The sequence below is a fragment of the Urtica dioica genome, chromosome 1 (genome assembly GCF_054948205.1).
Source record: "Urtica dioica subsp. dioica isolate 48M chromosome 1, U.dioica_male_clone48M_v1_H2, whole genome shotgun sequence".
Lineage (NCBI taxonomy): Eukaryota > Viridiplantae > Streptophyta > Magnoliopsida > Rosales > Urticaceae > Urtica > Urtica dioica.
In genome coordinates this window covers 60119563-60143547 of record NC_142756.1, presented here as the reverse complement: position 1 = coordinate 60143547, position 23985 = coordinate 60119563, and the positions used below count along the sequence as shown (strand labels likewise).

Sequence of the window (23985 nt, the reverse complement as noted above, 5' to 3'; positions counted from 1 at the left end):
ATGGAGCATCTTGACCACATATTGACTAGATCAGTGGACACTCGTCACGATGAGTAAATATAATTCTAGTATAAAGGAGAGTTCAGTCTTGGCTTACCTAGGTGGAGTCTGACCAAGATTAGACAAATCGATATGGAAAAGAGAAATGACATTTTTGTCTTTTCATCCGATTTATTAAGCTTCTATTACTAGGTTCATAGTCCCCGATTCGACTTCGATAAGACGAATAAAGATCCTCTAATATTAATGAGTTTCATTATTATAATCTCACAAGTTGTAATTATGATTGACAGAATCAATTCTGAAATCTGGGTATTTGCATAATTAAATAATTATTCATGGTAGTATTAATTATTTATTGTTTGATCAAGTAAATAATTAATCAATTACTTATTTGTTTATTGTTGGACCAAGTAAATAAATAATTAATTGGGCTTTGTGCAATTGGGCCTTGCACAACAAGAGATGGACGAATTTTAAGGAGATTTGGGCATAAGATTTGCGCCAAATTCCCTTGGCCGTGTGCCTCTAATTTCGTCTATGTCATATTGGTAGTTACCAATATTTTCTCTTTAGTTGTTTAAATAAAGGAGATAGAAAAATATTTAAAAGGAAATAAGATACTGTCTTTTATTCTCTCTCATGAATATTATGAGAGAATAATATTTAAAAAGAAATAAGATATTGTCTTTTATTCTCTCTCATGAATATTCATGAGAGAATAATATTTGAAAGGAAATAAGATATTTCCTTTATTCTCTCATTAATAAATATTCTCTATTTAAACAGCAAATAAAATCTCATAAATATTGATCTGATGGCTAAGAGAGAAAGTAGGATTCATGAGATAAGATCCAATGGCCAAGCTTAGATTCACTAGTGTGAAAATAATAAAAGGAAACAATATATTTTGGAAACTACCAAGAATATATCATTTCCACTGCTATAAATATGGGGTTCATAAGGAAAGAAAAACACACTTATGTGCATTCAGAAAAATCGACCAAGAGGCTCTCTCTCTCTCTCTCTCTCTCTCTCTCTCTCTCTCTCTCTCTCTCTCTCTCTCTCTACCCCTTGGAATTGCTCTATTCCGTTCTTAGAAAATAAGAATAAGATCTTGAAAGAATATTTGTTTCTTGATCGTGTGAGATTATATAGTATGGTCCCACGCCGTATTTCTTTATTCGTCTGAAGATTACGTTTAGGAAGACTACGGTGTCATCAAGAGGAGTACGAGGATCTGAAACTTGAAGAAGGAGATCACGACGTTCAAGTACGAGGATCTGAAAGCTTGAAGAAGGAGATCAAGGCGTTCAAGTACGAGGATCTGAAAGCTTGAAGAAGGAGATCAAGGCGTTTGAAGACAAATTGTGAAAGCTTGAAGTTTTTGTTCGTGAGCCCAATCCGTAAGTTATCTATGAACCTTGTTCTTTGATCTTATTGGTTGCTTAACATGTTTGAATGCTTTCATTATTTAATCAATAAAGTAAATCTAGATCTTGTTAGATAACCATCCTTTTAATTAGCTCTTGTTAGTGTAATTAATTTATTCCGCAACTTATATAGTTATCAAGGTGAGCACATAATCCCGACGAGTTGTATCGAAGCGATTTGTGTCTGATACCCCTATCGTTTGCTTGCTTATTATGCTTGTTTATTTAATTTCTTTGCCATGCTTGATATAACTTAGATCTTGTGTCATGGGTTATCATGGGCTTTCATTTATTAATTTGAAATTATCTAATATGATTAGGATAGTTAATTAACGAATGAGTTCAACAGATCGAAAAGCTTTGTCACCATGGTATCAGAGCGATTGTTCGTGTCTGATACCACTTGTTCGTTACCAACAAGTGGTATTGGAGCGATTGTTCATGTCCGATACTGCTCGTGTTTCTTGAACAAGTTGTATAAGAGCGATTGTTTGTGTCTCATACCTACTTACTTTTCCCAACAAGTGATATTAGAGCGATTGATCGTGTCTGATATCCTACGTGTTTCACCGACGAGTTGTATCGGACCAATCGTTGGTATCTAATACCCCCTCTCGTTTCCTTACAAATGGTATCAGAGCGACTGTTTGTGTCTGATACCACCCTTGTATTTACAACAATAGCGACCCTGGTTAGTGTGTCGTAACGGTACTTAAACGACATATCTACAACCAAAGTCTGTTCGGGTCGTGCACTTATCACAACTGCAGAATGCTCGCATGTCGTGATCAATCTTCACTAGTGTTCCGCATATATGACTTTAGATACAATTATCCAAGCATGTATTAGTCATCGACCATTTTTAGCTCACCGCCCGAACTTAGGTGCCCAACATGTGACTCAATTTAATACGGAGGCTGCGGATGATAGTTGCTATTGATTCTGATATTCAGAGCTCAACCCACTAACCATATTATGCTAATAAAGTAAACCATTATTCTATTTAGTAAATCTCCATTCAAACCGGCGCGAGGACAATGGTCGAAACCGTTCAAAAATATATGGAGGAGGAAGAGTGATAGGTGCGTTAATCACGCGTAAAACTCCTATTTCCCGAACAAAAAAACCGACAAGTCCTCAAGTATTTTAATGGTTTTTAGTAGGTTTTTGAGTAGTTTCAGGTTCAGAGGAGCATTAGAGCATCTACAATCAATTTCGTTGAAAGAGGACGGGATTTGGAGACAAAACGGTCGAAATAGAGTAAAAAATAGATGAGCAAGAAAATTGGCGATTACGCGCGCTGCGCGCATCCCCTCACGCGCCGCCGGAAGACTGAATTCGAGACCGCGCGCCGCGTGCCTCTAGTCGCGCGCCGCGCATACGGGGGCACAAACCGTGAAATCGCACAGAGTCTTATGCGCGGAGCGCACGTAACCTGGAGTTTGGTCCGCCGCGCGCCGCGCTCCTCCGGATTGCTGGAATAGGAAATTAACGTTTTCTTAAGATCTTTGACCATTGGATTAAATTGGAAGGCTCAGATAACTCCGAAAAACACACATTCAGGGCTAAAAACACCTCTTGTAACCTAATTAACTCATTCTAGTTTGGAGTTGTTTTTTTTCTACTTTGGGTGCACTTTTTCTTTGAGAGCTTTTGCTTGGGAGCGAAGTTGAGTCGAGGATCTGACGAACACGCAACCGTGAACTCTCGTTTTTAATAGTTTTTCCTTCTTTCCCCTATTCTCTATTACTCTAATTTTCGTTAATTAATAGTTTCATTCTTCCCGTCATGAATCTCATAGTGTTTCTCTTATTTATGGTTATGTTGATTCTTGTTTTGATCATTATGTTGTTGAATATGGATTCCGTTAGAGGCTAGATTTTTAGCGGGGTTGTGATGTAGCCGGATTGAATTGGGTTAGGGGGATTCGTTACGGTGAAATTATGCTTTGATTTACTTAATTATTCATGCTTGTGTGGATGTCTTCTTAATGCGTTCTTTAGATTGGCCATCTTTAGGATTGTTCTTAGGAGTTTTCTGTCACTCGAGAGAGGGCGAAAACTCACGCTCATAATCCATGCTTCGTTTTGTTCTTAGGTTTCTAGACGGCTTAAGCTTAATGTGATCGTTTTAATTCTCGTGTTTATCGCTCGTGATTGTTTTAATAGGATTAGAGGCCGAGAGGATATATAATCCGTCAATTGCGTAGGTTGCTAGATCACTCGAGAGAGACTAATAATATCATAGGGAGAATGAGATTAGCGTTAGTAGAGTAGGTCAAGTTGTTTGAACCTGAAACCCCCGAGTCTTAATTTTCCGGTGAAGTCGTAACCTCCATTTTCTCTTATTCAAAGTTTCGTGTTACATTTCCGTTGCTGTTTTTGTTAGTTTAATTGTAGTCAATTCTTGCACTACCCACTTTAATACCGTGAAATCAATTTGCTTTAGGTTGTTTAACGTCGCTATAGTAACTAGTCTTTGTGGGATCGATATTCGTTACTTACGTAACACTATTACTTGTTCGATACGTCCGCTTGCGTGCTAGTTATAAAAATATCGCAACAAGTTTTTGGCGTCGTTGCCGGGGACTTTTTACAATAGCGTCGAAAAATAATCTGCTTTGCCATTTGATTTCGTTACGCGTTTCCTAACTTTGCGTGTCATTTTCTCTGTTTTGAAGGTGTATGCGGAGTGAGGGAACATCAAACCTCGTTCCACTAAATCTTGAGATCGAAAAATTCTGCAAGACGAACAGAAAGAAATCAAAGGAATAAGCAATGGAAGATAGAGCGAACAACGCGGCGAATGAAGGGCCAAAGACCCTATTTCAATATGGGTTACCACCAGCCGACGCCGCGCAATCGGCAATCGCTTTCTCGGCTCTTGCGGGTAACCAAAATTTTGGGATCAAGACCGGCATAATACACATGGTCCAAGCCAATCAATTCTCTGGATCACCTGCCAAAGACGCGCAAGACCATCTGACGAACTTCGTCGAGATCGCAAACACGTTCAAGCTCCACAACGTGTCCGACGAAGCCATCTGCCTCCGCCTCTTCCCGTTCTCACTGCGGGACCGAGCCAAGACATGGCTCAAATCCCTCCCGCCGGGTTCCATCACCTCATGGGCCGATCTGCGCATCTAATTCATCTCAAAGTTCTTCCCGTTCGAGAAGATGCACAAGAGACTCAACGAGATCCACTCATTTGCTCAATACGACAGGGAGTCTTTATTTGAAGCATGTGGGCGCTTCAAGGAGTTAGAGAGGAGGTGTCTCAATCATGGCATCCAAGGGTGGATGATGGTGCAGATTTTCTATGGCTGTCTTTCACCATCATCTCGCACCATAGTCAACACGGCCGCTGGAGGGTCGTTCTTTTAGAAGACGGAGGAGGAAGCTCACAACATTCTCAAGGAGCTGGCTTACAACAACAATCAATGCCCGTCCGAGCGGCGCATCTTGAAGAATATGCCAGTCACTCCCGAGATGGAGCTGATGAAGGCACTGGCAGCACAGGTGGCGGATCTCACAAAATCAATCCAGGGACAGAAGGCCTCCGTTCAAGCCGTGCACACCCCTGAAGTCTGTTTCTGGTGCAACAGGCAGCACAATAGTGACGAGTGTGCTTATGGGGACAATGGCCAACAGGCTAACTTCATCAACAACAGGCCGCCCCTAAACAACTACAATCAAGGCCCAAGGAACAACTACAAGAATGGGGGATGGAGAGGTCCCCAAAACAACATGCCGATGCAACCCGCGCCTCAAGCCCAGCCTCGTCCACCACAGAATCAGCCCCGACCACCGCCATACCAAGCTCCTCCATTTCGGGCCTACAAGGGCGAGACCAACCTAGAGGAGCTCATCGCCAACTTGGCCACGTCAAAAACCGCCTTCATAAACTCCACCACCGAGTTCTTGCACGAAACGAAGACGTCTCTCTCGAACCAATCGGCACAGATCCAAAATCTCGAGACGCAAATGGGGCAACTGTCGACCGCGGTAAACTCACGACCTCAGGGAACGCTTCCGAGCAACACCGACATCAACCCCAGGCCACAAGTCAATACCATTACACTCAGAAACGGACAAGTGATCGACAACTCCGACAAGAAGAAAGAGAATGTGGAGAAAGATGAGTCCCCCATATCGATGAACCAAGCCACGCCACCTCCGGTGAGTGCCCCAGCTCCAACAAGCACACCAAAGCTGCCGTTTCCTCAGAGGCAGAAAGAAGGGAATCTCGACCACCAGTTCAGCAAGTTCCTCGAGGTATTTAAGCAGCTTCAGATAAATATCTCGTTTGCTGACGATCTTGAGCAAATGCCGATGTACACCAAGTTCCTGAAGGACATCCTCTCGAAAAAGAGGAAAATAGAGGACTGCAGCACGATCACCCTCACCGAAGAGTGCTCCGCCATCATTCAGAGGAAGTTGCCGGTGAAGATGAAGGATCCAGGGAGTTTCACCGTCCCGTGTGCTATCGGGAACACCTTCTTTGAGCGAGCACTATGCGACCTGGGAGCGAGCATCAACCTGATGTCGTATTCTATCTTCAAGAAGCTCGGCATCGGAGAGGTAAGGCCGACCCGAATCACGCTCCTGATGGCGGACAGGTCCATCGTATACCCGCGAGGAGTGATCGAGGATCTCTTGGTCAAAGTCGACAAATTCATCTTCCCCGCCGACTTCGTGGTGCTCGACATGGAGGAAGACCGCGACGTCCCAATCATCCTAGGGCGGCCATTCCTTGCCACATGAGGAGCGGTCATCGACATCCAGAAAGGAGAGCTAAAACTGAGGATGCAAGACGAAGAAGTGGTGTTCAACGCTATAAAATACCCGAGGGCGAGCGACGATGTCTTCCGGATCAACGTATGTAACTCCATCATCGCCGATTTCTCTCACCGATCCGAGGACCCTCTCGAAGTAAGTTTGCTAAACTCTATCGATTTCACTAACGAGTTTGATGAATGTGAAGCTTTAGAGCACATGGAGTACATGAACGCAGCCATGCCATATCGACGTAACTCGATCGAGAGTTTGGGGGAGAGCCAACCTCGAGTGCCTCCATCCATTCAACAGCCCCCAAAGCTCGAGTTGAAAGAATTACCAGCACATCTCCGCTACGCATACTTAGGCACAGACTCAACCCTTCCGGTGATCATCTCAAATCACATCACCAAGGGAGAAGAAGAAAAGCTGCTTGTGGCGCTACGCAAGCACAAGGGAGCGATCGGGTGGACACTCTCGGACATCAAAGGGATCAGCCCCTCCTATTGCATTCACTGCATACTCTTGGAGGACGGACATCGTCCCTCGGTGGAACACCAAAGACGCCTAAATCCAGTGATGAAAGAGGTCGTGAGGAAAGAGATTTTGAAGTGGCTCGACGTCGGGGTCATTTACCCGATCTCCGACAGTGCATAGGTAAGTCCGGTGCAATGCGTTATGAAGAAAGGCGGAATGAAGGTGGTGAGAAACGACAATAACGAGCTTATTTCCACTCGGACGGTGACCGGGTACAGAATTTGCATGGACTACCGCAAGCTCAACAACACCACTCGCAAAGACCACTTCCCACTCCCCTTCATCGACCAGATGCTCGACCGTCTAGCAGGGCACAGGTACTATTGTTTTCTTGATGGCTATTCCGGTTATAACCAGATCACGATTGCACCAGAGGATCAGGAGAAGACCACCTTTACATGCCCTTATGGCACTTTCGCCTTCAAGCGAATGCCGTTTGGGCTATGTAACGCACCAGCCACGTTCCAAAGATGCATGATGGTCATCTTCTCCGACATGGTGGAGAAAACAATTGAGGTTTTTATGGATGATTTTTCTATATTTGGCCCTACATTTGATTAATGTTTGGAGAATTTATCTCAGGTGCTTAACAGGTGTGAAGAAACTAACCTCGTGCTTAACTGGGAGAAGTGCCATTTCATGGTACAAGAAGGCATCGTGCTGGGCCACAGAGTCTCGAAGGACGGGTTAGAGGTGGACCGGATGAAAATTTCCACAATCGAGAAGCTACCACCGCTAACTTCGGTCAAGGGAGTGAAAAGTTTCCTGGGGCATGCCGGCTTCTATAGGCGCTTCATCAAGGACTTCTCCAAAATAGCGAAGCCACTATGCGGACTACTCGAGAAAGACGCCAAGTTCTCCTTCTCCACCGAGTGCTTAGAGGCCTTCGACTCCCTCAAGAAACGACTCAGCACCGCCCCTATCATCACCGCCCCAGACTGGAGCCTCCCATTCGAGATCATGAGCGACGCCAGCGACCACGCGGTGGGTGCAGTCCTAGGGCAGCGTAAAGATAAAGCTTTCCACGCTATTTACTATGCGAGCTGGACCCTTAAGGAAGCCCAAGTGAACTACACGACGACGGAGAAGAAGCTTCTGGCAGTAGTGTTCGCCTTCGACAAGTTCAGACCCTACATCATTGGCAACAAGGTGATCGTCTACACCGACCACGCAGCCATACGATACCTCATGGAGAAGAAGAACGCCAAACCACGCCTAATCCGTTGGGTCCTTCTACTCCAAGAGTTCGACATCGAGGTCAAAGACAAGAAGGGCACAGAGAACCTAGTAGCTGACCACCTATCGAGACTGGAGACGCTCGAGCACGTTCCAAACAAGACGGCACTCATCAATGACGACTTCCCGGACGAAAAGCTTCTGGCCGTCCATCAAGCCGTCCTCCCCTGGTATGCCGACATCCTGAATTACCTCGTAGGCAAGGTGGTGCCTACCGACCTCAAGACGTACCAAAAGCAGAAATTTCTTTCAGAGGTCCGGAGTATTACTGGGAGGAGCCGATTCTCTATCGGCAGTGTACAGATCTGATTGTGAGAATGTGTGTTCCCGAGGACGAGATGGAGTCAGTTCTGCGACATTGCCATGGTCTCGAGTGCGGAGGTCACTTCGGTCTAAATCGCACGGCAGCGAAGGTCCTTCAAAGCGGCTTCTATTGGCCAACGCTCTTCAAAGATAGCCGAGACTTCATTATTGCCTGTGACCGGTGCCAACGAACATGTAATATTTCTAACCGGAATGAGATGTCACTCACAAACATTTTGGAAATAGAACCGTTCGACGTCTGGGGAATAGATTCCATGGGCCCATTTCCGTCTTCCTACGGAAACATGTACATTCTCTTGGCGGTGGATTACGTATCCAAGTGGGTTGAGGCCAAAGCTACTCCGGCAAGCGATGGGAAGGTGGTTTGAAGTTCTTAAATACCATCTTCACCCGATTCGGCACACCACGAGCCATCATCAGCGATGGGGGAGCACACTTTTGCGACCGGCAGTTCGACGCACTCGTCGCCAAATACATCGTCACACACCGGAAGACATTGGCGTACCACCCTCAAGCCAACGGTCAGGCGGAGGTCTCTAACCGGGAAATTAAGCAAATCTTAGAAAAGACGGTGGGAAGCTCTCTGAAAGACTGGGCCGCCAAGCTCGACGACGCACTCTGGGCATACCGCACAACCTACAAGACGCCAATTGGTATGTCCCCGTACCACCTCATTTACGGGAAATCATGCCATTTTCCAGTCGAGCTAAAGCACAGGGCGCTTTGGGTGATGAAGAAGCTAAACTTCGACTACAAAGCTTCGGGCCAACAGAGACTCCTTCAGTTGAACGCCCTTGATGAACTCCGACGAGAAGCGTACGAGAATGCCAAAATCTACAAGGAGAAGACCAAACCGTGGCATGACAAGCACATCGTCAGGAAGGACCTCAAGCTGGGCCAAACGGTACTCCTCTATAATTCCAGGTTGAAGTTGTTCCCTGGGAAGCTAAAGTCGCGATGGTCGGGTCCGTTCGAAGTCGTGAATGTTTATCCACACGGGTGGGTAGAACTGGCAAACAGGCAAGGAGAACGCTTCAAAGTCACCGGTCAAAGGGTGAAGCCATACTTTGGGGGTGTGTTCGAAAGTGAGAAAGCGGTGACCTTCGTCACCACCATTTCGTGAACCGAAGACATATCCCGTCAAGCTATTGACGTTAACTAAAGCGCTAATCGGGAGGCAACCCGACTTTCTTTCGTTGCATTTTCGTTACTTATTTGTTTGAACTCAGTATTTTATTAGCTTGTTAGTTTTCTTGAAAAAAAAAGACGCATATCGCGCCGCGAGATACACATTGCGTGGTGCGCGGACGGAACTTTCGGCTTTTTCCATTCACAGAGTCATATGCGCGGAGCGCGCGTAAGCTGAAATTTGGTTCGGGCGCCGCGAGGCCATCATGTGCGCGGCGCGCGAAATGAAGATTTTTTCGCCCGAAGTCACAGAGTCATTTGCACGCTTTGCGCGTATGTCTAGACTCTGGTCCGCACAGCGCGCAGAATAAGGCGCGCGACGCACGGACCCGCGTAAGTTGATTTAAATAAGGCTTTTTGGCAGTTTTTTTTTTCAAAAATTTATTTCTTCCCCAATTCCTCTCGAACCCTAACCCCATTCTCATAAAAATCCGACCCCAATCATCATACAAACACGAAATTTGTTCATCGCAATTCTTGCATTTGATTCATCTACCTCAATTCGTGTGGGTTTAGTTTATTTTTGGGTGTTCCTCATCTCTTCCACCTCTCACTCCCCAACACATCAAGGTATGGCTTTTTCACTCGAATTTTATTGTGGTTTGGTGATGATTTCGTGATATTAAGAAGGAATGCAAGAATGTTGGCTATAGGAATGGTTTAGATACTCTTCATGACTCGATTGTTCATCAAACATTTGCATGCACTCTAGGTGTTCGATGAAATACCCGAACGAACGTACAAACGAAAAAGTGAAATATTTACGTACGATTACGGGTCAATACGCACGGGGTCTAGTTGTGAATATGTTTGGGGGGGGGGGGGTAAAAATGGGTTAATAGACGTTCATCATAATATCCTCGACTCATTTTACGTTGTGTTTTGCATATGCTACGAGCTTCGACATCGAGAGTCAACCCCAAACGTGTCCGTCGATCGGGGGCGGCGTTGCCTCAACCATCAACATTACTGGAGGGTGCCGGTGAGGTGTGGGATGCCATATCAAAGAAGGGACTAATAGCTGAGCGTGTGCTTACACCCAATCAGCTGTGCGGGAACATGTTGGCACAAATCCGGGGACTCCATTGGGAGAAACTGTGCAACATTGAGACGCCAGCATCACCAAAGTTGGTGCGCGAGTTCTACGCTAATCTCTCTGTCACAGAGGGGAATCTCGTCAGAGTACGTAATGTGGTGGTCAACATCTCCGCGCCGGCGCTCAACGATTATCTCAGGATCCCAGAACCCGAGAATGACGACTACGCCAACATGTGCCTGTATCCATAATGGGAGGAATGGATTCGCCTCCTCGCCCACCCCGGAGCCACCTACAAGACGAAAGTGGTGCATGGCCAGGTAGTCCCGAGCCACCTCCCGATATCGAGCCTGAATCATTACGCAAAGGCGTGGCAGCACTTCATCTATGCCACGATCCTTCCTAACCTGCGGGAACACACGGTGGATCTCCAACGCCTGGCTCTATTGGTGTGCATCGTCACCGGAAAAGGCGTCAACATCGGGAAAATTTTGAAAGAGAGATTCGTGTTCTGTGCAAATCGCGACAACGATGTCACACTCGACAAAGGGGGGCTCATCACACAGCTTTACCTCAACGAGGGACTTCGAATCCCGGCCTCCGAGACGCGAGAAAAATTGGGGGACCCAATCGACGACCGGAAGATCATGAGCCTAAAGCAGTGGAAACACGGAGCCGCACATCCGGACGGGCGCGGGTTCATCGACATTCCCGAATAGTACCAAGGCAACCCGGGTGCCCCCATCTTGGATGCTCCCGACGAAATCCCACCCCCGTTCGCGACCAACGAAGCTCCCACAGCCGGATATAATGAAGTGCTAGCCATGATGAACCGGTTCGACCACCACTTGGGTCGAATCGACCAGAACATCGAAACACTTGGCCAGCGCTATAACGCAATTGGGAGCTTCCTCACCGACTTCGGCCAACGGCAGCGCGACAGAGACGAGTTCCACCAAAACGTCTACAACACGTGGACGTCGCATCAAAGCTTCCCCGCTTCTCATCCCGATGCTCAAGCCGGAACATATCCTGACGCCCCGATCTACCCGGCATACCCACAACACCTAATGGCACTATACCTGGCGTATCCTCCTTGGGAGCCAAGCCTCTACGCCCCCCGCGACCCCGACGAGGACGATGACCATGGCCGCGATGAGTAGAGGCGCTCGACCACCCCCCGCAAAGGTACGTTTCTCCCGCCCTTGTTTTTTGTATACTAGTAGTTAATTTCTAGGTTTTTGTGTATTTTAGGATAATTGGTAGAAATTGGTGTTTTGACTGCTTTGATTGACTCGTTAAATGCTTGCCGATGATATGGATAGTCTTGAGCTATAGGTATTTGAAAAGATCTGTGAATTACCAAGTGAAAAAGAATCTGATTGAGTTCTGTGTATTGCCTAAAGCCCAAATAATGTTTGTCTCGATGCTTAGATGACCTTGAGTAGTAGCCTAACTAGTCCTAAAAAGTGACCACCGAACACACTAAGAAGCTCTTCGGACCCCTAGTCGAGACGAAATTGAGCGCATGCTGATCTGGCGAGAGTGATATAGGCATTAGGAATAACCCTTCAAGCGAAAAAGTCAACCCGGAAATATGTATCAAGTAGAACCCACTCACAAAAAGCCGAACAATTTGTCCTCTCTCAATACTTAGTCAGAAAAAGACGAGCCAATAAGTTTGAAATCCCACAAAGAACCCGGTTAACTTTAGCGACTCCTGAGTGACGTATTTGAGTGAATTCTTCCAATTTTGTGATATGTATTATGACCACACTCTCTGTGTTTGTTAGTTTTTTTTAGACACCACGCCGGTGATTTACCCGTCTATATCTCTTGAAAAAAAAAACTCATAAATGTGTCTAATTAATTATTTGTAGTTATGGCGTGGTGGTCTATGTTCTTTTGAAGAGTGTGGTTGTGGTTGAGTCAAAATTTGGGGGGAATTTGGGGAAGAAAGGCTAAGGAGGTAAGATGTTCTCGAAAGGTATTTTCAAAGCCAAGAACATTGAGAAAAATGAGTGAGTGAAGAAATAGGGTAATGTTTTTGTGAGGATGGAGTCGCTAAGGTTAATGTTAAAGCCACTAAAAATTCGTTTTCCCACCTAAGCCTGAATATTACAAGCCTTTAAGACCTACTGACAAGCTAGGAATGACGTGTGCGCATTAGTGGAGATCAAGGGGGAAGAGAAGGCTTATTGTGTGTCGAGTCGAAGAAATTGTCAAGACAAAGGAAACGATTCTTGTGGTTGCGTCTTAGGATTGGGAAGGTCACGAGACTTGGGAAGCAAAAGTTAATCGAGATAAAAGAACATTGCAAACGGCTAGGGCTAACACGAATTTGTAAGGGTTGTTTTAAACTTGGTAGTTGACTTGGAGTTTAAAACCACAGATGTCTATGTTGATGTAAGTCTAGAGGTTTGAAGTTAAGGAAAGCATGAGTCGATCAGTGTAGTCAAGGCATCGAAATTTACCAATTTTAGTCTGGATAACTTCTTTTGTGTGATTTTATGTTTCTATGTTTCTTTTGTTACTTGAGGGCAAGTAACGGTTTAAGTTTGGGGGGATTTGATTGGTGCGTTAATCACGCGTAAAACTCCTATTTCCCGAAGCAAAAACCTACGAGTCCTCAAGTATTTTAATGGTTTTTAGTAGGTTTTTTAGTAGTTTCGGGTTCAGAGGAGCATTAGAGCGTCTACAATCAATTTCGTTGAAAGAGGACGGGATTTGGAGACAAAACGGTCGAAATAGAGTAAAAAAGAGATGAGCAAGAAAATTGGCGACTACGCGCGCCGCGCGCATCCCCTCGCGCGCCGCGGGAAGACTGAATTCAAGACTGCGCGCCGCGTGCCTCTAGTCGCGCGCCGCGCATACGGGGGCACAAACCGTGAAATCGCACAGAGTCTTATGCGCGGAGCGCACGTAACCTGGAGTTTGGTCCGCCGCGCGCCGCGCTCCTCCGGATTGCTGGAATAGGAAATTAACGTTTTCTTAAGATCTTTGACCATTGGATTAAATTGGAAGGCTCAGATAACTCCGAAAAACACACATTCAGGGCTAAAAACACCTCTTGTAACCTAATTAACTCATTCTAGTTTGGAGTTGTTTTTTTTCTACTTTGGGTGCACTTTTTCTTTGAGAGCTTTTGCTTGGGAGCGAAGTTGAGTCGAGGATCTGACGAACAAGCAACCGTGAACTCTCGTTTTTAATAGTTTTTCCTTATTTCCCCTATTCTATATTACTCTAATTTTCGTTAATTAATAGTTTCATTCTTCCCGTCATGAATCTCATAGTGTTTCTCTTATTTATGGTTATGTTGGTTCTTGTTTTGATCATTATGTTGTTGAATATGGATTCCGTTAGAGGCTAGATTTTTAGCGGGGTTGTGATGTAGCCGGATTGAATTGGGTTAGGGGGATTCGTTAGGGTGAAATTATGCTTTGATTTACTTAATTATTCATACTTGTGTGGATGTGTTCTTAATGCGTTCTTTAGATTGGCCATCTTTAGGATTGTTCTTAGGAGTTTTCTGTCACTCGAGAGAGGGCGAAAACTCACGCTCATAATCCATGCTTCGTTTTGTTCTTAGGTTGCTAGACGGCTTAAGCTTAATGTGATCGTTTTAATTCTCGTGTTTATCGCTCGTGATTGTTTTAATAGGATTAGAGGCCGAGAGGATATATAATCCGTCAATTGCGTAGGTTGCTAGATCACTCGAGAGAGGCTAGTAATATCATAGGGAGAATGAGATTAACGTTAGTAGAGTAGATCAAGTTGTTTGAACCCGAAACCCCTGAGTCTTAATTTTCCGATGAAGTCGTAACCTCCATTTTCTCTTATTCAAAGTTTCGTGTTACATTTCCGTTGCTGTTTTTGTTAGTTTAATTGTAGTCAATTCTTGCACCACCCACTTTAATACCGTGAAATCAATTTGCTTTAGATTGTTTAACGTCGCTGTAGTAACTAGTCTCTGTGGGATCGATATCCGTTACTTACGTAACACTATTACTTGTTCGATAAGTCCGCTTGCGTGCTAGTTATAAAAATATCGCAACAAGTTTTTGGCACCGTTGTCAGGGACTTTTTACAATAGCGTCGAAAAATAATCTGCTTTGCCATTTGATTTCATTACGCGTTTCCTAACTTTGCGTGTCATTTTCTTTGTTTTGAAGGTGCATGCGGAGTGAGGGAACATCAAACCTCGTTCCACTAAATCTTGAGATCGAAAAATTCTGCAAGACGAACAGAAAGCAATCAAAGGAACGAGCAATGGTCCAAGCCAACCAATTCTCTGGATCACCTGCCAAAGATGCGCAAGACCATCTGACAAACTTCGTCGAGATCGCAAACACGTTCAAGCTTCACAACGTGTCCGACGAAGCCATCCGCCTCCGCCTCTTCCCGTTCTCACTGCGGGACCGAGCCAAGACGTGGCTCAACTCCCTCCCGTCGGGTTCCATCACCTCGTGGGCCGACCTGCGCGTCAAATTCATCTCAAAGTTCTTCCCGTTCGAGAAGATGCACAAGAGACGCAATGAGATCCACTCATTTGCTCAATACGACGGGGAGTCTTTATTTGAAGCATGGGGGCACTTCAAGGAGTTAGAGAGGTGGTGTCCCAATCATGGCATCCAAGGGTGGATGATGGTGCAGATTTTCTATGGCGGTCTCTCACCATCATCTCGCACCCTAGTCAACACGGCCACTGGAGGGTCGTTATTTTAGAAGACGGAGGAGGAAGCTCACAGCATTCTCGAGGAGCTAGCTTACAACAACGATCAATGCCCGTCCGAGCGGCGCATCTTGAAGAATATGCCAGTCACTCCCGATATGGAGCTGATGAAGGCACTGGCAGCACAGGTGGCGGATCTCACAAAATCAATCCAGGGACAGAAGGCCTCCGTTCAAGCCGTGCACACCCCTGCAGTCTATTTCTGATGCAACGGGCAGCACAATAGTGACGAGTGTGCTTATGGGGACGACGGCCAACAGGTTAACTTCATCAACAACAGGCCGCCCCAGAACAACTACAATCAAGGCCCATGGAACAACTACCAGAATGGGGGATGGAGAGGTCCCCAAAACAACATGCCGATGCAACCCGCGCCTCAAGCCCAGCCTCGTCCACCACAGAATCAGCCCCGACCACCGCCATACCAAGCTCCTCCATTTCGGGCCTACAAGGGCGAGACTAACCTAGAGGAGCTCATCGCCAACTTGGCCACGTCAAAAACCGCCTTCATAAACTCCACCACCGAGTTCTTGCACGAAACGAAGACGTCTCTCTCGAACCAATCGGCATAGATGTGAAATCTCGAGACGCAAATGGGGCAACCGTCGACCGCGGTAAACTCACGACCTCAGGGAACGCTTCCGAGCAACACCGACATCAACCTCAGGCCACAAGTCAATGCCATTACACTCAGAAGCGGACAAGTGATCGACAACTCCGACAAGAAGAAAGAGAAGGTGGAGAAAGACGAGTCCCCCGTATCGATGAACCAAGTTGTTTGAACCCGAAACCCCCGAGTCTTAATTTTCCGGTGAAGTCGTAACCCCCATTTTCTCTTATTCAAAGTTTCGTGTTACATTTCCGTTGCTGTTTTTGTTAGTTTAACTGTAGTCAATTCTTGCACCACCCACTTTAATACCGTGAAATCAATTTGCTTTAGGTTGTTTAACGTCGCTATAGTAACTAGTCTCTGTGTGATCGATATACGTTACTTACGTAGCACTATTACTTGTTCGATACGTCCGCTTGCGTGCTAGTTATAAAAATAACACAACAAAGAGAGATATAGAGCGCCAAAACGAAAAGAAGATCCATAGCAGCTTGAACAAGGCATCGATGAGTATGGGCGGCATCGAAAGAAGATGGGGGAAATTTTTTTGCGGGGGATTCTTGTTAGTTTAGGTTGTTTTTTATTTAATTTTATTTTCTTAATTTTTTTGGTGATTTCTGGTTAGTGACGGTGTTTAGGTGTTTTCCCATGGTATTTGTCGATGACACCATGTTTTTGAAGAAATCCGAGTTTGAGTTAATTTTAAATTTTTTTGTGCTTCATTGTGATTGACTAGCGGTTTGACTGGCACAATTTTGGTTGATTTTTTCCTTTTATGTACACATGTCCGTCCTGAAGTTTTGAGTAGTCTCTTAGGGGATCAATCAAATTTTTAAATTTCTTTTAGCTCACGAACACTAATAATCGCTCTAGCCTCTTCGAGGTGAAATGACCTGGCACGAACCTAGGGAAAATGATTTAGGCCTTCATTTGGACCGATCAGAGCCATAAAGTCAACCTGTACTACTATCCTTGAGCACCATTTTCAAAAAAAGCTTAACGATTTGAAATCCCACAAAGAACCTCGTTGACTTAGCGACTCTGGAGCGATCATTTGAGTAGTCTCTATGTGTTTCACTGTTCATTACACAAAGAACCCCAGCGATTGTTTGTTTTTATTTTTATTGTTTTGTATCTAAGATAAGAAAAGAAAGAAGAAAAAAAAAGAATACAAAAAAATTAATTTCTACATTTTATTTTAGGGTAATTAAGCCAAATAGCCTCACAAAAATGGCCAATTTAATTTTAGCCAACGTTTTGTAAATAGGTGGTAAATAGCCGCAAGGATTTATTTACAACTAATGTTGGCCGATTATACCCTCACATTTTCCCGCCCACTAATATGCGGGTCATTAATCAGAATCAACACTAATATTCGGATATTAATGCATGCGTAAATCGAGGAGCATTTATGAGATACGACGCGGCTAAATCTCCACACGCAACTGCTCAAAATATTTTTTCAAAAAGAAAAAAAAACCCCAAAATATAGCGACGAAGAAACCGCACGAATTTGAACCGGAAAATAAGAGTCAACACACTTATTTACAAAATCGAAATCGTAACCAGAAGAGGGAAACATCGATGACGAAGAAGAACGAACAGAGGTTAGTAAGTAAAGGAAAATAAAATTTGTTTCGATCTTTTTTATATATGTGGCGTTGCATGTATATGAAATCGACTGATTTTTCAAAATCGCTAGGACTGATAATTGTGTTTTCCCTTTTTTCTTTGGTTTCACACAAAATCGCTGTGATATAGAACAATGGCGAAGAAATCCCCCTCAAAGAAAAAAAAACAACTTGCAGAGAATCAAGAAAAGGGGATTAAATCAAGTCGGGGAAAAACAAATGCAACAAGGGTAAGTTTTTTTGTCCGAACTTTTATTTTCATTGTCCATAATGTTAATAAACTTAAATAATTCAAAACATAAGTTTAAAGTCAGAATAAATTTTAGAGTACTGACCGCTTGATTTTAATTTGAAAAATAAAACGAAATGATATTGGGCTGAATGTAAATGGTTACTAATTTGTGGTTGTTCGAAATACATATAATGATCTATTAATATGTAAATACTAAAGTATAGCAGATATATACTATGAAGTAGTGTAAAAAATTGTTAAAGATGGGGATGATATTAAGGTTGTAAATAACAGCGTTGTGTAAATAAGTTTGTTAATTCTATTTGTGTGCAGATTGGGGACATGATAGTAGAAAGGAAGAACTGGGATTTAAAACAACGAATCATAGTTCATTCATCTTTCAACATCATTGAAACCCTCATGCCACTCCTAGAAACAGAATATCAACAGGAGCTGTTCAGTCGTGGGCCATTTGCTCATCTTCAACACCTTAAAGGCCATGTATATCCCAAAAAACTGGCTCATTTACTCGTGCTCAGTCAAGTAGAGTCCAGGAATGTTGATGAACTTCATTTCAATGTATGTGGAAACATATTGGTTTTCAATATCTATGACTTTGAGATAATATCAGGTAAATGTCAAACTTACTACTTGCTGAGAATATCAAAAATGATTTGTAAATTGCCGAGTTATTTACAGTTTAAGGACTGTGATTTACAGGACTGAATTGCGAACGCGTGCCACGTATACACGACAAGCTACGCTCCGATAATCCTTTGAAGGATGAGTACTTCAAGGTGACAGGAACACAGCGTGCACAATTCTTACTTGGAATTCTCAGCGGAAAATTTGGAGGTACGGACGAAGAACGAGTGGCACTTATTAACCTGGCCATTCTAGAGACAATGATTCTGCCTAGGGAACGGCAAGCTAAAATTCCCGATGACCACTTAAAAATGGCCATTGACACGGAATTATTCAAAAGTTATCCGTGGGGCACGGTTAGCTTCAACGCTCTATGCCATTCCCTAAAGAAATCCAAAAACTATGCTGCTGAGAAAACAGGATTCAATATAGAAGGCTTCCTACATCCGTTAATTGCTTGGGCATATGAGGTCATTCCAGAGTTTGAAGCCCAAGGATATGCCACTCGTACACAAGAAATGTCCATACCTCGCCTCCTCAAATGGAATTTCAATTACAGCCCAGAGTACGACGAACTTCAACAATATATCTTCGACAATGAATCGGTATTTGAAATCAAATTACTAATCTCTAAGTTCTTCTTTGAATATGTTAATAATTGCTTGTAAATAATTGTTGTCTTTGTTGTAGCTGCGCATTAATCTAGTAGATGCTACTGAAGAAGAACATGCAGCTGGGTACATAGAACGAGTAGACGCTGTTAGTCCCGTGACTTCCCCAAAATATGTTGAAAAAGGAAAAGGAGTGGCTAGCAGTTCTAATGGTTTGGAAAGTGATACAACAATGAACTCCTCAGATGATGTTCATATGAAGTTGGAATACGCTCTCGAAACAATAGAAATGCTGAAGAAACGTGTCGAAGAGGCGCATGAAAAGTACGACGCCTTATTGGATGTATTTCAAGTGTACATCCGGAAAGATTACAATGAAACAACACGACAACAACCCAGACAAGAACAGGTAGTAAATTTGATTTATTTATCCAATTAACAAAAAAATAACAATCATATTTCAGGTCTCAAGTGGAGCACCACCTACTAAGACAACTGAAATTCCAAATCAAACTCCAATTAATGTTCAGGTACAGTATAGCCATTGCGTTTAAATAAGTAACAACATAACACTGAAATATGTGTTTAACCGACTCTACCATTATGTCTAACAGGATACACCACCTACCAATCAACCCAAAGTGACCACACCTGTGGAAATCCCAACAACAACAGAGGTACTCTATACTATTTACATATGTTAACATGTAGTAGAATATCATATGTATTTATCAATTTACAGGTACCGGAAGTTAGGAATGTAGCAAAACCAAAGCCAACTCAAGTGACCCTAACGAACATGGTAGTCACTGAGCATATTATTGTCATAAAGCATTTGTTAGCGTGCATGCTATGTACATAGTATATAGAATTTTTGTTGGCCATAATATATTGTTAATGGTATACTTATTTACATCTTATTTACAGATGCTACGAAAAAGAGCTTCAAAAGTGGAGCCAAAAATTCCTGATACTGTGTCTATGGTACAAAATTAATTTAATTGAACTTACAAAAATGTCCTGTAATTTACTAACAGGTTGTTTACTAATATTTTATGGTAGGATATTTCACCACTACTTGGAATGGAAAAGGTAGCACTTTATAGTCCGGTACGGCAAATAAATATAACTTTGTAATATGTTGCAATTAGATTAAGACTAACAATGACTTCTAACAGGATGATTTGCAGAAGCTACAAGATGATTGGGTTTTTACCGTAAATGATGTGTTGAATAGCATTCCTAACAAGTACGAATTTGAACACCATCCACAGGTTGTTCAAGAGAGTGTGGCCAAGCAAGAAGTTGTAAACAAGCAAGTTTACAAGCGCTTGAGAAAGAATGGCCAACCAATTCCAAAGCATACAATGCCAACGACAAATCAGCCACCTCCATTGGTGACCGAAGATATCCCGCAGGTAACTTATAATGTTCTAACAAAATGTTAAAAATTGGGAAATTAATAGTTGTTAATTTATCATATTGTGAATATTTGTAAATTAACAGGTAGTTAACAAGGTCACCGATGATGAAAAGCAAAAAAAGATAGGAAGGACGTTGCCAAATCCACAGCCTGTCACACAACGTCCAAAGCGCACATGTAGGAAATCAGTGTTTACTACCTCACCATACGTCACCGAATCTAGGGCTAAGAAGAATGAAGAAGGAGGTCCTAACAAAATACCAGATGGCCAGGACACAAGCCAAATGGGAGATGAAGAAAGCAGCCAACCATCTTTTGATATTGGAATTTGAGATCTGTTATTTACTAAACTCTAGTCGAATTGCACCTAAGTTTTTTTTATAAACATAGCAACTATGTCACTTTTGGCTACTGCATGAATGTTAATTAGCGCATGACGCTAATTTTGGTGTTAAGGTCGTTGATATAACCTCTTTTACAAATTAAATTGGAATATTTTGAGTATTGACTACAATGCGGCCATATATTAACCTTTCAATATGTTAATAGGAATATTATTTACAAGCAATTAACAGTATTAGAACGTGTGAAGTTCTGTTAATGTACATCTTATTTACCATAAATTTACAACTTAAAAGTTAAGTCCATTTGATTATAAGAAGTACAGAAATAAGGTATTTAATGAATAATGTCATAACAACTAATTCAAAACATACATGTGCGTGTGTAACTTTGTTACATGAATAGAAAATGAATCTCATGTTCTTAAGATTAACAATATGCATAAAACATCAAATTTTCAATAAATAAACATAAAATTATTCAAAATCAAAAAACAACGCAAACATCAACAGCGAGAAATAGACTTTATTAAAGACAACTCATTAACCAACTATCTTAGGCAGCCCCTTTTGTTATGACCATTCTGGCCACATTTGCCACATCTTTGATTGTACGGGTGGAATTTTTCATGCTTCGACCGATACCTCTTCTCTTTTGGTCGCCCGGCTTGACGTTTATGAATGGGAGGCTTTATAACTTGAGCATCTATAGGGAGCTCCCAATCGCCTTCATGAGAAATAGGGAAAACATCTTTCTCATACGTGGCAGCGAAGTATTCTTGACTATAATATGCTGGCACAAAATCAATAGGACGTAAATTTTTCCTATATAAAGCCGCACAAGCATGAGAACAAGGAAAGTCTTCAAGCTGCCAATAACAACATGTGCAAGTTCTAAGAGAAACATCAACAACTCTACGAATTGCCCCATCAACAACTTCAAATTCGTTGTCGTTAATGGCATTAACCTGCAGTTGCGTGTAAATAATTATTGTCAGCATTTGTAGATTTAAAACTGTTAATGTGTTAATAGATTGTAAATAACAATATATTCTGTTAATAAGCTGTAAATAATGATACGTTATTAACAGAATCTCAAAAAATATGTAACTCACATTCATAGATCGAGCAGCCTCCTGCGAATCAAATAGTATCTTGAACCCAGTTCCTGTTAGTCCTGATTGCATCTTTGGAATTAGCTCCCTCTTCTTGTGGATCTAGTTTTGAATTAGACTTCTATAACTCAAAACAAGACATGCAACCGGCCAGCCTCTTGCTTCTCGCAAAACAGCATTCAAACACTCAGAGATGTTTGTGGTCATAACATCGAACCTCTTCCCCGGAAACTTGCTCCTAGCCCACAACTCTGGATCGGCTTTGATAAGATACTTTTTTATTTTTACTTTATTGTTGGAGAGTATATTAAGCCAATATTCAAACTCTCTTACAGAATAGGCTTTAGCACATCTATAGAAAAGTGGCTGAATGTATGTTTTACCAAATTTTGCCTTCACATTACACCAAAGATGTTGCATGCATATAGCAAATTTCGCCTCCGGGAATACATTGCCAACTGCCTTGTAAATTGACTTATGCCTATCCGAAACAAATACCAAGTCTTTTCGAACACCATAAACAATTCGAAGATGATTCATAAACCAAGACCAAGATTTGTCATTCTCGGAATCCACAATACTAAAGGCTAATGGAAACAAGTGATTATCACCATCTAGAGCAGTGGCCAAAAGTAATGTACCATAAGATTTGCCTTTCAGGAAAGTACCATCAACAGATATTACTGGGCGGCAAAATTGAAATCCGTGAACAGAAGCTCCAAATGCCAAAAAGAAATACCTAAATGTCCCATCAGATTCAATCTCGGTCACAGTATAAGACCCTGTAAAACATAACAAAAAAAGTATGTAAATAAGTCATTGATTTACAACAAGTTCAGTAAATAACCAAACAAAAGACGTAAAAGTATATAGTATTTACAGACAACATTAATAGTAAATAAGCTGTAAATAAAAACCTGGATTCTTCTCTTTGATCATTTCACCAACTATTGGTAAATGACTATATGACTCCTCAAAATCACCACGAAGATCCCTCAAAGCTTCTTTACGACCCTTCCATGCACGAAAATATGTTACCTCCACATTAAATCGAGTCCTCATAATTTCAGCCACTCCTGAAGGTGTAATTTGATTTGCCAATGGGCCACGAAAATCATCTTTGACACATTTGCTAATAAGTACAGACGATGCATGTTTATTCTTGTGCACAACAGATTTACCATAACAAGTATGTTTTTTAACATATGACCTTATGACCCATAATCCAGAATTCTTGCATACCGACGCATTTAACTTCCAGCCACACTGCATATCCGAACAACCAATACTATAACGCGTTTTACTGGATCTCAACACCTTGAATTCAAAATTGTTGCGAACTGCGGTCATGCCAATAGACATTTGAAGAACATCTTTGCGTCTAAATACGTTATTAACATTAATATCAAAATTCATAGGAAAATTCCTCAAATCCGGTTCATCATACAAAACAACATCTGCCGGAGGTTCTTCATGACTAGCTGCGACAACTGCTTTCGACGATTCATTGCACTGATACTCAAATAAGTTCACTGAAAACAGGGTAAACGTGCATGAGAAATCAGTTATCAAAACTGCATAAATATATAAAAAAACCCATACCTGAATCGATTAAAGAAAACGACGACCATTCATCCATGCTTTTGGAGATTTATTTTCAGGGACTAATTTTTTTTTCAAAACGTTGAAACCTGGATAATAAAAGTTGAACGTCTATTGGCGGCCAAATTAATTTGAATAAGCGTTCACAAATAACAACTGAATATATTATCAATAAAAAGAATAATTATTAACAGATATCCAGGATATTTTTTGTATCAAAATTGGAAACTAATCGCCTAATATGATGCGTTCATATTAACTGCTTCCACGTAATCAAAATTATGCGATCAGAATAGTTGAAACCTGGAAAATAAAAGTTTAACGTTTATTGGCGGCCAAATTAATTTGAATTAGCGTTCAAAAATAACAACTGAATATATTTTCAATAAAAAGAATAATTATTAACAGATATCAGGGATATTTTTTGTATCAAAATTGGAAACTAATCGCCTAATATGATGCGTTCATATTAACTGCATCCACGTAATCAAATTATGTGATCAGAATAACTGCT

The 23985-nt window shown here is 42.3% G+C and overlaps 3 protein-coding genes and 2 non-coding genes across 5 annotated transcripts; 2 read left to right on the top strand and 3 right to left on the bottom strand.

The window, feature by feature from the left end:
• The first annotated feature begins 4210 nt into the window (after nt 1–4210).
• LOC149408323 (uncharacterized) lies at nt 4211–4579 on the top strand. Its single transcript, XM_089625076.1, has one exon. The coding sequence runs from the start codon at nt 4211–4213 to the stop codon at nt 4577–4579; it is 369 nt and encodes a 122-aa protein (XP_089481202.1).
• Nucleotides 4580–4618: 39 nt separating this feature from the next.
• Nucleotides 4619–4722, bottom strand: LOC149408322 (small nucleolar RNA R71). The gene has a single exon (XR_016301830.1). It is a non-coding gene; the product is annotated as a small nucleolar RNA R71 (small nucleolar RNA).
• A 181-nt stretch (nt 4723–4903) lies between these two features.
• Nucleotides 4904–6196, top strand: LOC149408321 (uncharacterized). The gene has a single exon (XM_089625069.1). The coding sequence runs from the start codon at nt 4904–4906 to the stop codon at nt 6194–6196; it is 1293 nt and encodes a 430-aa protein (XP_089481195.1).
• An 8860-nt stretch (nt 6197–15056) lies between these two features.
• Nucleotides 15057–15160, bottom strand: LOC149408320 (small nucleolar RNA R71). The gene has a single exon (XR_016301820.1). It is a non-coding gene; the product is annotated as a small nucleolar RNA R71 (small nucleolar RNA).
• Nucleotides 15161–21305: 6145 nt separating this feature from the next.
• On the bottom strand, nt 21306–23508 carry LOC149408319 (uncharacterized). Its single transcript, XM_089625039.1, has 8 exons — nt 23472–23508; nt 23317–23401; nt 23112–23250; nt 22787–22883; nt 22017–22651; nt 21870–21971; nt 21638–21722; nt 21306–21547 (listed from the first exon to the last, which is right to left on the bottom strand). Exons 1-8 carry the CDS (start codon nt 23506–23508, stop codon nt 21306–21308), a joined length of 1422 nt encoding a protein of 473 aa, XP_089481165.1.
• Between the last annotated feature and the right edge of the window lie 477 nt (nt 23509–23985).